General features: G+C 38.6%; 1 protein-coding gene across 3 annotated transcripts in view; it reads right to left on the reverse strand.

The window, feature by feature from the left end:
• Window positions 1–16065, reverse strand: part of CDH2 (cadherin 2) — a 236558-nt gene that overhangs the window by 17249 nt on the left and 203244 nt on the right. For all 3 annotated transcript variants that reach the window (XM_002757141.6, XM_008979647.5, XM_002757142.6), the window contains 3 exons: window positions 15632–15865; window positions 15102–15335; window positions 13062–13201 (listed from right to left, as the gene is read on the reverse strand). In XM_002757141.6, coding sequence (XP_002757187.3) covers window positions 13062–13201; window positions 15102–15335; window positions 15632–15865 — 608 coding nt within the window. The remainder of the gene's footprint in view (window positions 1–13061; window positions 13202–15101; window positions 15336–15631; window positions 15866–16065) is intronic.

Consider the following 16065-nt stretch of genomic DNA (forward strand, 5'->3'; position numbering starts at 1 on the left):
GTTAAGATTTGATTCCACAAATTCTTTTGTAAGAAGAGTCTCTCTTGGGAAATAGACTTGGTTGCTAACATCATGGAGCCTTTAGTCTAATGCCTTTTAAAAGGACACATTTACAAATAATGAAAGCTTGGCCAGGCGTGGTGGGTCATGCCTGTAATCCCAGGTCTTTGGGAGGCTGAGACAGGTGGATCACTTGAGGTCAGGAGTTGGAGATCAGTCTGGCCAACATGGTGAAACCTGTCTCTACTAAAAATATAAAAATTAGCCAGGAGTCGTGGGTGCCTATAGTCCCAGCTACTCAGGAGGCTGAGGCAGGAGAATCACTAGAACCTGGGAGGCAGAGGTTGCAGTGAGCCAAGATCATGCCATTGCACTTCAGCCTGGGTGACAAGAGCAAAACTCTGTCTCAAAAAAAATAAAAATAAAAAAAATGAAATCTTAATATAATATCTAAACTGTCACAAAAAATAAGGAAAGTGAAGGTGTAAGAAGCCGTGAAGCAAGTACTGCCGGAAGAAGAGAGGATGTAGATACTTGGAGACTTCAAGGGAGTAGAGGAACAGGGCTTCAAAAAGATGGAGCACTTGAAATATGAAATAATTTCCCATTGTTTCGATGCAATCCAGTTACAGCCCTCTAAAGATGAGCACATTTCTTAACCCTTCCAAGACACTGTCTGTCTTGGGAGACAAAAGTATTGTCATCTAAATGCATGCTGGGTTCCATGTTTTCACCTTGAGCTCCAATTTCTTCTTGCAAAAAAAAAAAAAATTTTGACCACTTGGATAGAGATCAAAGCCGTTTCAACTCAGCATGACCTATTCATCTTAGAGGAAACATAAAAATAGGTAATAAAGAAATGACAACATTTCGTTGAGAATATGGTGGCAGAGCATCAAGATCCTTCCCTCGTTTATGACACATCATTGTGAAATGTCCTGAAGAATACTCTTTGTGTTAGGATAAATGTACACATAAAGTAAACATGGCAAAGGGAGCCAAGTATTTGATTTTTTTAAATCCTTGATTCAAATCCTGGTTTCATCATATTTTAACTGTGTGACCTTCAGCAGATTACATAAACTTCCCATACTAAGCTTAACAGTATTTAACTTTTAGACAAAAAAGCCAGTGAGAATTCCATTGATTGAATACATCTATAGCCAGGTTCAACAATCTTTTTCTGTAAGGTCTAGATACTAAATATTAATATGTTAGGCTTTGGGGGCCAGACAGTCCATGTCACAATATTTCAACTCTGCTGCTGCTACAGAATAAAAGTAGTCATAGATAATACATAAAAAATGGGCATCAATGGGCATGGTGCATGGCCCTGTTCCAGTAAAACTTTATTTATAAAATAGGTAGCTGGTGGATTTGGTAGCTGCACTGGCCTATAGCATTTTTGCATGTTAGCTTTTTTTTTTTTGCATAGTACTAACATATACTTGGCATTCAAGTCTTTATTACTGTTATTACTAGAATATCAATAGCTTTCCAATTCCTTAAAACTAAATGTAGTAAATATGTAATTAGCCAGGAAGAATAAGTATGAAAATGACTTATATAAAATAGTGTGTCATTTGCATGAAGGACAGGAATGGCAAAAAGAAAGTCATATGCAAATCATGTGCACAGTGAAAGTATTTAATAACTGGGAGGGCATGGGCACTGATCAGTTCCAAACACACGCCTTTTACAGCCTACTAATGTGTACCCTGGCCACAAGTGTTTTGAGAATAGCACGGAAAAAGGGAATGACAATGTGCTAACCCAATCCCTAGTGGAACTTTCCTTTTGTGAAATCAGAATTCTTTCAATAACTAATATATAACAGGGTTTGCAGGTGGGTAAAAATGAGTAACTTGGGAACATCATTAACAGAGCATGCTTTAGTCAACAATAAAAGTGTTGAAAGTAGCCTCCACAGCTATGTCCAGATTCAGCCATCTGTTAAGTTTGCTTATACAGCAGAATCAATTTTTAAAAGCAATCAAATATACCATAGTTAGATTAAAAAGCTTCATTCTCGACATAAAGTCAGATAGTTGGGCTTGATTGCCCACGTTAGTTCTGGTTCCTGAGACTGCAGAAGTCCACAGAGATCCCATGGCTCAAGAAGAGATTTCTTGACTCAGAAGAGTAGCTGGTTTGTTCTCCAGTGGCTTTCTTGTACCTGTGTGCCCCATCCTTCTGTCTAGGCATCCTACCTGGACTTTAGATTTAGTTCCAGACTGTATATTCAGATTTTTTTTTTTAATACTTGGCTTAGAGTGCTTCTCCAGATTTTAACTTTGTTAATGTCCAAATGTGCCCAACTCTGCAAGCTTAATCAATTGATTGAGTCTTACCCTTATGTCTTCTAAAATCAGCTACCAGTGGTCATCTAATAAGCTGTGGCTATGTGCCTAGCCATACTGGACCAAACCAGTAACAGCTCCTGCCTGCCATAAACCAGTGAGACTAAATAAAATATCTATTATACAACCTCTATCACAGTGCATGAGAGCTTGAACTATTGAGTCACACAGGCCTAGGTTTGAAAACCGGAATAATAGCAGTGTCTGCTTCATGGAATCATCAGGAATGCCATAAAGCACTTGCAAACTGAGAGAGTAGCACAGTGCCTGACACAGAACAAGTATGCAACAATGCTAGCATTTATGAATGCTATCATCATTTCCTGAAGACATCAGAGATCTCTAAGGATAATAGTGAAGTTATCAGAAGTGTACTGGTTCAATTATGCCACAGATAGAGTTGCAAACTAAGTTGGAAATTCAGGAAGAGGGCCCAGAGTGGTTTAACTAACATTCTGAGTGTTGCTGAAATAAAAAACGAGTATGACAAGTCTTTGCTTTACAGAGTTTAAGGTCAGGACCAACACTGGACATAAAAGCTCAAAATAGAGGCAGACAGGGAATGCTGTGGGAGCATAAAGCAGAGACATTCAATTCAGCCTGGTACTCCAAGACAAGATGTCTTAAGATGAATCTTGATGGCTAAACAAAGTTAGATGAAGAAATGGACTACGTTAAAAAAATGTGAAAGAGTGTGGTATAGGTGTGCAAGTACAGGCAGTTCAAAATGCAAAGGGGAGGGGTCAAGAGATAAGAAACTACATTGTCAATGCTCAAAGTTCCCTTTCCTAAAGGCCAAACCCTGGGTTACAGGAACTGTGGGTTCTTACCTCATCTAAGGCACCTGGACACAATGGACTGTGCTTTCTGTGTCATCAAGACTCTAGGGATCTCATCTACATCAATACTGAAACTAATTTCCACAAATCACATAAAAAAATGAATTTCATTGAAAAAAGTCAATGGACAATCATATGATAATTATATCTATATCTTCTGGGTTCTGAAAACCTAGGCGCTCCTATTATAATTCCCTTTATCCTGAAATTATATGTGATTCCTTACATGGTGCCCATGCTGGATCCTGATCAAGAAGACTTTAGTATCACAGAAAGTAGCAGAAGCTTTCTTCAGATAAAGGAGAGCTTCCTTTCCTTGTTTTTGTTGAGTCTTAAGTTCCGTTTTTCATGCCTATACAGTGTTGCATTTCATGAGCTGTACCTATTGCATCTCCTCTGTGTCGAGGGACCTATTTCCCTGTGACATAGCTGGATGTCAATGCAACCCACTGTGGGTAGGGCAAAAAGTGTTCTCACAGAGTCTCCAAAAAGATTCTCTAAATTCAAGTACCAAACCATTTTATTCTTCTTTCTAGGCACACTGCTAAAGGTTATTTCCCAGGGAATTAGGAGAACAGATGTGTGCCACTTCTAGGCCTGGCCCATAGAAATCTCTCCAAAGTCATCCTCCATGCCCTGTTGTCATGTAGCAACTGCATGGATTTATGCGTAGGACGATCCTGAAACTTACATGTGAAAAGTTACATGGGACAGCCTCTGGCACTTTAGGTCCCTGAATGACTGTATGAAAAGGAGCAGACCTCCTTTCTCCATCCCAAATGCCCACAACCTGAAATCCCATTACTGTTATGAAAGCAAGCAATACATTTTCAACTAGACTTAGGTCACTGAAATTTTAGAGTTTGTTATAGCAGTTAGTCTATTTTAGCTAATACATCTGGCTAAGTATGTTTGTGTGGTTACTCCTCTCTCTTTCTGTCTCTCTTATTTACGCAATATGGAACTATCTTGGAAAATCACCTCCTCTTTGTATGAATCTGTTTTTTGTTAATCCAAGACTTATTTATTATTGTATAATTCAATCAGGGTCTGCAAAGTAAGATCTATGAAGAATGGGCTGATACATGTATGAATAAAGCTGGTCTGGTACAAAGAAAAGAAAACTGAAACATGACTGTCCTGCTTGAAGAGTGGAAATCTCGGTTTGGTTCCCAGAATGCAGGTCATGTTTCCAGATCTTTTCACTTTTTGCAAGGAATAGGAAACAAGAATTTTATGTGAATATTTTCTATTTTTAATTCTGCAAGCTAAAGAAAACATAGCCACAGACCATGTATGAACAGATTCTAAGTTTATAAAATACTACTTTACAGTGACACAGAATCCATCTTTCAGACATGTCCCCCAAAACATAGGGGTTGGTATTAGGTATTGCTATGATCTGAATGTCCTTGTCCCCCACTAAGTTCACATGCTGAAACCGAATTCCCAATACAATAGTATTAAGGTAGGGCCTTTAGGAAGTGATTAGGTCATGAGGGTGGAGCCTTCATCAGTGGGATTAGTACCCTTATAAAGAATACCAAGGGAGTTTGTTTGCTCCTTTCATTGTATGAGGACCCAGCAAGAAAGGCACTTTATATGAAGCACAGAGTACGCTCTCACCAGACACTGAATCTGCTGGTGTCTTGATCTTGGACGTCCCACATCCAGAACTGTAAGAAATAATTTTCTCTTGTTTACAAGCTACATGATTTAAAGAATTTTGTTATAGCAGCCTGAATAGACTGAGCTACTTCCTTTGAGAGTTCAAAAACATCTCAGCATCTCAGATAAAAAACAAAAACAAAAATAAAAACAAATAAAACAAAACAAACAAACACAACACCCCGATGAAGCAGGCACTGGTCAGTCTGTAAAACTTAAACACATTTTGGAATTCTGACAGAGTCCTGTCACCCAGGCTGGAGTGCAATGGCACAATCATAGCTCACTGCAGTCTTAAACCCTGGGGCTCAAGCAATTCTCTGGCTTCGGTCTCCCAAGTTGCTGGGAGTCCTGTCAGAATTGTGGATTCTGGAATGTGAAACCTATAGAGTGTTCTCTGAGCCTAAGAGGTGCTGGGCCTTGTCTGGAGAGACTGAGAAGAAAATGGAGACAACTGCCGTGCTCCAGTCAGCAACAGACTTGAGTATGAGAAGAAAGACCTGAGACATGGTGGATCACAAGGTCCAAGAATCCCAAGAGTGATCAAGAGAAGACTGATGTGGAATCTTTAAGCAGCCACCCAGCCTTACTGTCACAACTTCCTTTGCCCAGCATCAGCTTCAGTCTCTCATGAGTTAACTCTGCCTGAGAGACAAGTCCTCATCCCTTTGATGCAGGATATTTTCTTGACCTCTTTGTGGGACTCGTGCCAGGGGTGCCCCATTTACTCAGCCGCTGTGCTCAATCCCTTGTGGGAGGGAGTGCATAGGCGAGGAAATGCGGGAACTGGCTGGCCACTTTGGCACTGGCAGGAGCAAACTCCACGCAGGCCCTGTGGTGGCATCTAGGTGGGGGTGCCTGTCACCACAAGGCCCCAGAGGGCATGCCACAATGCTCTCTTAGCTCTGCTGTCCACAGACCCCGGTGTGTTATCAGCTCAGTGGGCCATGTGCCTCATCACATAGGACAGCTGTCCTCTGCCAGTGTAGGCAAAGGTCCAGTGTGACAGCCTTTTTTGGTACCCACACTTGGTGGGTCTCAAATTCTTGTCTAGTACCCAAGAAGAATGAGGTCATGCAGATAAATTGAAGGATGGTGAATGAGAAGAATTTTACTGAGTGATGAAAGCAGCTCTCAGCAGACAGGGAAGCTGGAAAGGGGACGGGAAGGGCAAGTCATTCTCCCCTGAAGTCAAGTCACCTCTCTGCTTCTCTCCTTTGCAGTCAAATGCCTCTCTCTGACATCCAGCTGCTTCTCTCTTCTACTGGCTGAGTCTGGGGTCTTTATAGGTATAGAATCAGGGGCAGGGCAGGCCACACAGGTAGTTTTGAAAAAGGTAACATTTGATTGCTAAAAAGACATTATTCAGAAAGAACCAATCATGAGAGTAGGCAAACAGGGATAGAAGTTCTCACTTTGGGCCACGGGCTTTGCCAGGGACCTGTCCCTGTCTGCCTAGAAATTTTCTGCTTCCTGCCTCTATTACCTTGAGGCTGGCATTGCTCCTTGAGCCAGAACTCATGGTCTGGAGGGTTCCAGCTTCTATCAATTGTCATTTGTGACCCCAACCAAGATGTGTAGCAGCACCTCTTTTCATAGATTATGAATTCACACAGCAGCCCAAGGCCTTGGGAATGGTTAATTTTCAAGTCAAATCCTGAAAGCACAGGAAGTTGCTGGATGTTCCAGGTCTGCTTCAAGGATGAAAGAGCCTTCTGACAAATTCGCATGGCATTCCAAAAGGCAGTATTTTAGATGCCCGGTAGAGCATGAGCTTTGCCAAGGATGGTGAAAGATACAGTAGACACCATTTTCTTTACACTCAGGCAGACAAAGATTTAATCCTCACTTTGCTACTTTCTAACAATATATGCCTATTTTACTGTACGATTGTGAAGGACAAATGAACTAATGTATATTTCAACAATGAAATAATGTACTTAGTACAGTAGCTAACACATAAGGTACACCAAACAACAGCTTTTGCTATTATTATAAAGAATGAAACTGCATTGTGTCAGGTGATGTAGGTAGAGGTTTAATGTGAGCACCAGTGACTGAGCAACATTTATATATGCTTGATAAATGTTTGTAATTAAGTCTAAGCTTTAAAAAGCAGAAAGCTAACAGTTTCTGTTTCCTATCCTGGGGCTGAAAGGGGATGGTCCCAGGGAAATTGAGCTATCGGCTGTATTGTACATTCATCCTGATTTTATTAGTGATGATGATACGGAAGGAACTCAATACAAAGATCATTGAAAGCGATACTGTATCTGCAACCAACCCCATTGGCCAAAAGGGCACTAAAGGACATTTACTAATGAGAGTAATTAAACATGCCTTACTAACCAGCAAAAAGCCCTGCTGACTGTAGCAGTGAAGCAGATAAAGAACTTCACCCTCTGAAAAGAGATTAGATATGATACTAAAAGTGTCTGTTCAACTGCTATCAACCCTGTGTGTGCATGCGATGTGTATTCTCATTAGAACACATCTAATGCTTGTTTCAAATATGGGCTCAACCTAGCCTCCTGATAATCTAAGCCACAGCTGAAGATCCACAAACTCTAGTAAATCTGTTATACACAGGATAAAAAAAAGGATATTGGTGTAGTTTTTTTTTCTCCCCCTCCTCCCTGCCCTTAGTCCCCTCTTAGTTATTTTGTTAAAGAAATTAGTAATCTGGACCTTGACATAGAACTTATACAGATAGAGACTCTAATCAAAGACAGGGAAGATAAGCACTACCCTTGAAAAACACTATTTTGCTTTGTTTTCTTTGTAATCAGTTAGCTGCTGGTATGGATACTTTGTCTTGGTAGGAAGAACGAAATCTTAGCTGTGCCAGTTTCAGGCTAATTTTCTGCAGACTGCTGTACAGACCTGCCTTGCTGTAAACATATTTATTACCTGGCATCCAGAGATCTAAACTGATCTCTGAAATCTACACAACTTTCAAAGCTCGATAAACAACATGTGGTTCAGTTTACAATGGAATACTACTCAGAAACAGCAAAAATGATTCTTTAAGACTGTCCAGCTGAGACATGAAGCCGACCACACCAGCGCCAGGTCATCACCAGCCATTCACACCTGAAGGTAACACACAGGCTCCAACATATGGGTAATAAAGATCAACTAAAACTTATTCAGAACGCAGCATGGTACCAGTCCCATTTCCGAGGCCTATTATTAGTAAAGAGATAATATCTACAAAAAAAATAATAAAAACTATGAATTAGATTCTACTGCCAAAAATTCTTACTTTGCCCTACAAAGAAACAGAATTTCTAACAGGGAGCTACATGTAAATTATGGAAAATAAAACACAGTGTATTTCATACCGCTGAACTTCCCAGGAACTGACTGATTTTAAGATTTAAAGCAGTAACATCTATTTAGTGGAGTACTTTGAGTAAATACATTTAAAAAATAAGAAATAAATGCTTTATTTTTCTTAAGGAAAAAGTAAAACAGAATCCACCAAAAATCTAAAAGAAAAACAAGAACAAACAACCAGAATACCTTGCAGAATATACTCAGAAAACTTATCCTATAAGATAGCATGAAACTAGAAAGCTACAGTAATTAAAACAACATGAGATTGACTCATGAACAGACAGAACAGGTAGTGCTGCATAGAACTGCAGGAAGCTAACCCACAAAGCCGCACATACGTATCACCTGCTTTATGGCAATGCAGTACTGCAATGCAGTGGTAAGGTCATCTTTTTACTAAAGGGCGCTGGGTATTCATAAAGAACACAAAGAAGTCCTGACCCATGTCTTAACCAAAGGAAAAATCAATTACAGATAAATTATGGACTTAATATGATGGGCAAAACAATATAGCTTCAAGAAGATAATATACATAGTTGGGGGGATTCATGACCTTGGGGTAGACGTTTTATTTTATCATTATTATTATTTTTCTGAGTCAGGGTCTCTCTCTGTGGCTCAGGCTCTGGAATACAGTGGCAAAATCACAGCTCACTGCAGCCTTAACCTCCCAGGCTCAAGCAATCCTCCTACCTCAGCCTCCCAAGTAGCTGGGCCTACAGGTATCAGCTACCATGCCTGGCTAATTAAAAAAAAAAATTATTTTTTTTCTAGAGAGGTGGTCTTACTTTGTTGCCCAGGCTGGTCTTGAACTCCTAGGCTTAAATGATCCTTCCACTTTACCCTCCCCAAATGCTAAGGATTAAAGGTTTGAATCACCATGCCCTACACAAAGTCTTTAGATAGAAACAAGAGCATAAATCATAATGGAAAAAAACTGATAAACTGAGCAACATAAAAAATTTAAAAAAAAATTCTATTCACCTAAAGACACCATTAAGAGAATAAATAAGCAACAGAATGAGAGAAGATATTTACAATATATTTATCTGACAAGGAACACATATTTATAATATATAAGGACCTCCTACAAGTCAGTACGAAAAAGACAGACAACTCAATAGAAAAGTAGACAAACAGGCTGAACAGAAACTTCATGAATAAAATATTAAAAGGGTAAATATGTAGGCAGGAATATCCCAATTAAATTATGAGACATAAACCATCAATGTGGCCAAAATTTTAAAAGAATGAAAAAAATCCAAGTGCTAAGTGAGGATGAAATGTGGACGAAATGAACTTACATGTGCCACAATGCAGAGGGGAGATGTCAACTGTACCATCCCTTTGGAAAATGTACAGGACTGTAGTTGAGCTGCCCATATGCACACTCCATGGCTCAGAAATTCAACTCCTGTGCACATACCAGCCAAAATGCACCAGAACATATGCACGCAAATGTTCATAACAGTTTTATTCATAATAACCCAATTGGAAAACCTCAAGTGCCCAAGTGTAGTAGGATGGATACATAAAATGCAGTTAATTCTTACAACAGAAGACTATCCAGCAATGACAAAAATGAACTCCTTCTACAGACAAATCTCATAGGTATAATGTTGAGTAATAGAAGCCAGAAGCACAGAGTACCCACTGTATGATATCCATTTACATAAAAGTAAAAAACAGGGGTGCTAATCTACAGTGACAGGAATAAAAAAGTGATTACTTTTGACAGAGAGCAAACCACCTGTTTGTGGGTCCAAGGGAAGGTTCTAGGCTGCTGGGATGTTCTTTGTTGGTATGAATGGTAGTTAAACTCTTAACCCTATAAAAAACATCTGCTTCTGGTTGGGATAAATAAAGTCACGAGACTATTATTCACACTCTAATGCCAAGAACAAACTAAGTTCCCAATCAAAGCATTTTGAATCCATAAGATAGCAGAGAACAAAATAAAGCCTAACTGAATAAAAATACAGAATCAGACAAGCCCTTTCTAGGAAGAGACCCATAGCTGCTTTTATCTCTGAAGGAAGAGTGAGAAGAAGAAAGAACTCTGCCTTTAAAAAACACCAACTTTGAAGGCAACTTAAGTCACCGTGAGTCAACAGGCTTGATGAATTCACATCCTGAGGGAGTCTGCACCCACCACTGACTCTTTCTCATGGGCCTTTACCTAGTATATGAGGGGGTAAACCCAAGGTTGGGTATAGCACTGAAGAGCTGTCATGCTAAGGAAGAAGTTCCACAGTGGACTGGGATGTTAAAGCAGAGACAAGACACTGTTTAGGAATCTGCTGCAGGATGGAGGTAAGTAAAGGTAGAGGCCTTGGAAATGAGGATAAGTGAATGAATTTCATTTGCTGGTTTAGAGAGAGGAGAGAGCCTTGCTGTGGCACTCCTACAGTAGCACTCCTACATCATGTATTTTATTCTGTTATGAGGTTAAAAATTAGATGCAAAAAAAAACCCCATAATATAATTTTGTCACAATTGTCTAGAAAGAGAACTGTACACAGAAATCACCACAGAGAATCAGAGATGGGTGGAGGCTCTGGATCTTGATGCTTATGCCATCAAAGAACCCAGGGGCTACAAAAAGACACCACAGGAAGATTGATACCAAATTAAAATATTAGTCCCAGAGTATAATACAGAGAAAATTCCAGAAAAATCTTTAGACTCCTGGGGAAGGAGATATGAAGCAATACATTCTTGTCCAAGAGTTTGGCCAGGGGCAAAAAAAAAAAAACACCCCAAAAATCTAGCAAACTTCAGAGATTAGGTAAAGAGGAAGTTGAAGATTTACGATGATTATTTTAACAAATCTTACAATAGGTGAGTTTTACCACTTAATCTCAAGTATCAATTTAAGTGGATAATGTCAATAAATAAAATAAGCCTTTCCTATTTATTGAAGGCACTGGTGGGGAAAGGAGACAAAGATTCAAATCAAGTGCTTTTAAATACCCCACAGTCCAGTCCCTATATGAGTATTTTCTTGGTTCTTGCCTCTGAGCCTCCAATTTTATGTAGCATGCAGTTGTTACTGGTGGTCTTACAGTTATTACTATTTTATTGAAGCTATACTGAGTTGGGTTTTAGGATTTATGCCTTTGAAAAGTATGCACAATTACACAAAAAGGAAAATACTGGAAGTAGATGATTTATGAGAGAATGTGATCAATATATGTTTGTTGATCTTGAAAATAGCCTAGGAAAGTGAAAGGATAGATTAATTAAAGGATTAAGCCAAACATGAATTTTAATATTGAAAGACATTTATAAGCAAAACACCCTAAGGTGTATTTATAGAGCCGCTTTAATTAGTCAGTATTCAAAACAGCTTTACACACGAGTCAAGTTTTCAACATACTTTAAATTTGCATCTCTTCTAAGTGAGAGAGTTGGAGTGTTGAAAACGAAGCATGGAACCTGGAATCAGAATATGAGGCCTTGAGTCCTGGCTCTGTGAGTTACAAACTCTGAAAGCAAATCATGCAACTTTCTTCAAATGGAAAATGGAAAACTCTAAGGGGCTGCCACAAAGATTAAACAATAATGAATACAAATGTGTTTTGTAAAATGAAAAATGATGTATCATTTTCTCAAAGGAATGAAGCAGTGGAAAAGTATGTTCATGAAAATTTGCTTTTATTCAAATAACAGCCTTATCAACAATGTCTGCATATATACTTAAGATAGAACATTTTAACTTACTGATACTGATGCAAAAAACAAAGAATCCTGGGTTCTCCTTCAGACTATTATCCTCCACATTTGCATCAGCCAGTAGAAATTAGATGACTATCAAATGTACCCAAAAATTACCTGTCACAGTGATTTCTCAGGGATTACATTAATATACCCATATAATTTCAAGAGAAACTATATCAGAATAGTGATGTTAGGCTGTGAATTCAGAGACCTGCATACAAACTCTGCATCTATCACTTCCTAGGTGCATGATTTTGTAGAATGTAACCATCCTTAAGCTTGGTTCTATTCCACAGAAGTAGAGATGGTCACAGTACTAATATCACAAGTTTCAAAGATTAAGAGATAGTGGCACCTAATGTACTTAACAGAATGCCTGCCATGTAGTATAGAGCTTATACATGTTTGCTATGATAACATTGAAAATGTTGCTTCAGAGCAGAGAGAGATCTTTATTTCTCATTTATGGTCATTCTCATCCTTGAAGAGATATGCAGAACCATATGAGCATAGTGATATAAGCTCATATTATTTAATGGCCAGAAGGGGATTCTGACATCTACTGAACAATCACTTGGAGCCAGAAACCATGACAGACACTATAAATATAAAGATGAACTAGATGTTGACTCTAACTTCAAATATTTCACAAGAATGTAAGACTCTTAAGGGTAGATATTTGTTAACTCTGCCCATGGAGGTATCTTCAGGATTAAAATACTGAATTTATTTGGTAAATACTTGTGGAATAAATAGTCTTAGTGGTTTTTCTACCATACATATAAATATCTAGATCCCAAAGTAGAAGACACTTTATTTATATTTTGGATATCTAATGAAGAGAAACTATAAAGAAAAATAGATTTATCATTACACAGATTTAACCAGAATTGGGTTTAAATCCTTTGAAACAAATGTTAATTTTTATTTTTTTTTTTTACAAAATAAACACAATGACGTTTGGTACTTTGAAAAAAATTTGAGAAATAGTCAACACACATAGGAAACAATTCACCAAATGACTGATAACAGGAGGGAAACCTGATACAATTTTCTCACTGAAGTATTAACACTTCTCACTATTATATTTATATGACCATAAAATTTTCGTTTAAAGATTTAAAGCATTGCTCACCTGGTCTTCTTCTCCTCCACCTTCTTCGTCATATTTTAAAATATTGTCTCTTACATCATCTTCTGGATCAATTAAGAGTTGTTTGGCCTGGCGTTCTTTATCCCGGCGTTTCATCCATACCACAAACATCAGCACAAGGACTAGGGAGAAAAATAGTAAAAATACATAATATTGCCATTTTTAAAGCCTGGCCTATCTAGCCACTGTATTCAGTGATGATAATTTATACTTAAATGGGCTAAAAGGTTGTAATGCATCTTTCACTCTACTATCAATTTCTGACCTTAAAGAGAGACAAGACAAAGCAGGCCGAAGCACTGGAGTTAAGAGTGCGAAGGCCTGGGCTCCCATCCCTAGTGTCCTGCACACTCACTTGAGAAGTAGATCATCCTTGTTCAGTTTCACCATCCACATACAGGGACAGTAACTTTTTCTATTTTCCTTTTGGCTTGCTAGAGGATAGTTGCCCTTAATAGTGATTTGTACATTCTAGAGACACAAACAGCAACAAGTTGTTACTTGCTGTGTTATCTAGGTTGGTCAGTCATTATTACAATCCCAAATTCACAGAAAACATCACTTCTCCAGGAAGACAAAGCTTGCCCAGATGACCTGGTAGTAAATTGGAACTAAGTCAGGAACTGGATCTTGAGGTTTTGATTCCCAGAGGCTGGCGCATGCTTCAGCTAAGAAGCCTAGGGGATTCGTTTAAACACTGAAATAACATTCGACTTTAATGTTTTACACTTTGTGCCAGGTCTAGAACCATACATTTTCCAGGGATTTGATGTTAAAATCAGCACCAATTCAGTTTCCTTCAAAATGCCAGTTACTTCTTCATTGCCATAATCTGTCATACCTAAGTCTTTCTGGATAAGACTGGCATCTATGCCACATTTCAGCTGAAATGGAAACATATCCCTAAGTGCACATCTAGGAACAAATTCTGTCTAAAATCTGGGAGTATCAGTATACATCCTGAAGCAAAAGATTTAATGACTCCTATTGGAGTACATTTTTATTATTGGCCATAAAAGCAAATATCCTCCTTTTAGAGCCAGATAACATGATCTCATTTGCTATTGTTCCAGGGCTAAATCTAGCAAGCGGATTATTAGTATAGCATGCAGGTTGCAAATTATAGCCAAAGTAGTCTCCATATAGGAAGTAAAAAAGGCTCCGACTTCTATAGTAATTGCTTAGAATAAAGTGATAGAATTCTAAATTACCAGAACACTTGTAAACGGAGAAAACATAAAAGAAATAGCCAACATTTTCAAGAAAGTGATTGGTGCATAGCATGACCGCACAATAAACTAAGTCCTGCTGCTATTTCACAATAAAACACAGGGCCCATGCAATTTATTCTTTCAACCTGTAAGCTTAGAAGTGGTTCCTAAAGTACTTTCCAGTGGTTAATTTCTTGCATTCCACTGAACCAAAGATTGCAAAGTACCTTAAAAAGAAGCAATTCCTTAATCTACACTTACTCTAAAGACAATTTATTGAGCTGTGTAATCATTTCTATTATCAAATGTGCTGTATATGAAGTGCAATCTCTCACTTTTACACAGCCCTTCAGAAACAAATACCTTGATCTTCTCATGACTGGAGCACTGCTGACTGTGCTTTATATGAAGGAAGGTAAAGGAAAGCAATATATTTATTTTCCCAAATCATCAACTATGTGCCATAATTTCATACTCAAATCATAAGAATCGTGCTCAAACTTGGGATTGTGTAATGTTTTTCTATGAAAAGAGTTTACTACAGTTTCCTAAGCAATCAGCATCAGAAAGAGTAAGAGGGCACGGAAGAGGCATGCTGAGGAGGCTTGTTGCAAACCTCAAGTGCTTGAAACAACGCTCGGGGATTTTTTCATTCTAAAGTGGACTCGGCCGACCATATATGATTGGCAAGGAAATGCTGAGAGGTCAAAGGGTTGTGAGACTACTTTGCCAGGCAATAGCAACAAGTGACTTTGCTGAACACCCTAGAAGCCAAGAGAATTGAAATCTAAAAGACAATAAAAGTACTCACTAAGCAGGATGATGATGCAGAGCAGGATGGCAATGATGGCACCGGTGCCAAGCCCTGCACCCACAATCCTGTCCACATCTGTGCAGTCCCCATTGGAGTCACACTGGCAAACCTTCACGCGCAAGATGGAAATATTTGATTTGGGAGGATTACCCGAATCTGTGATTATGATGGGAACTTCATAGATACCAGCTTCAAGAAACTTTATCTTTAAATTAAGCTGAGCAAAGTCCCCTATATGAAAAAGGAAAAAGATAGTTTGACAGGCAATACTTAAAGCTATAAAAAACACAGCATTGTTCAGAATGTATTTACTACCTAAGAGTACACATAAAGTGGATTACAACTATGATGCATTAAAAATACTTTTTTGGCTTTAAAGGCCTTTAAACTTAATCTTACTTAAACTTTAAGCAGCTTTAAAAATATGTATAATGAGAAGATTACAGAGCACATAAAAATTAACTTTTCATGCCAGGCTTCAAAATCTCTCAACTGCACATATATTCAAATAATTAACCTGTTCTTACCATTAAGCCGAGTGATGGTCCAATTTCTCTTAATATTCACTGGAGATAAAGGAAGATCAAAAGCAAATGGTCCAGCATTTGGATCAATGTCATAATCAAGTGCTGTAATGTTAATTGAATTGGGGTCTGGAGTTTCGCAAGTCTCTGCCTCTTGAGGTAACACTTGAGGGGCATTGTCATTAATATCAAGTAAATAGATCTGCAGCGTTCCTGTTCCACTCATAGGAGGAATTCCTTAAAAGAGAGAAAAATCACAAACCGATGCTGAACAGTTCTCTCCAATGAACCTCAATTATGGTGAAATTCAGGCCCTTATGACTGTGTAACCTTGGAAAAATATAGTTGCTGAGGCATCTGGGCAGACCATTTCCAAAACAAAGCCACTTCTTGCTTCCCTCCTAGAATGACCCTGAGCTGCCACTGCTGCTCTGCAG

Source organism: Callithrix jacchus, chromosome 13 (assembly GCF_049354715.1).
Source record: "Callithrix jacchus isolate 240 chromosome 13, calJac240_pri, whole genome shotgun sequence".
Classification (NCBI taxonomy): Eukaryota; Metazoa; Chordata; class Mammalia; order Primates; family Cebidae; genus Callithrix; species Callithrix jacchus.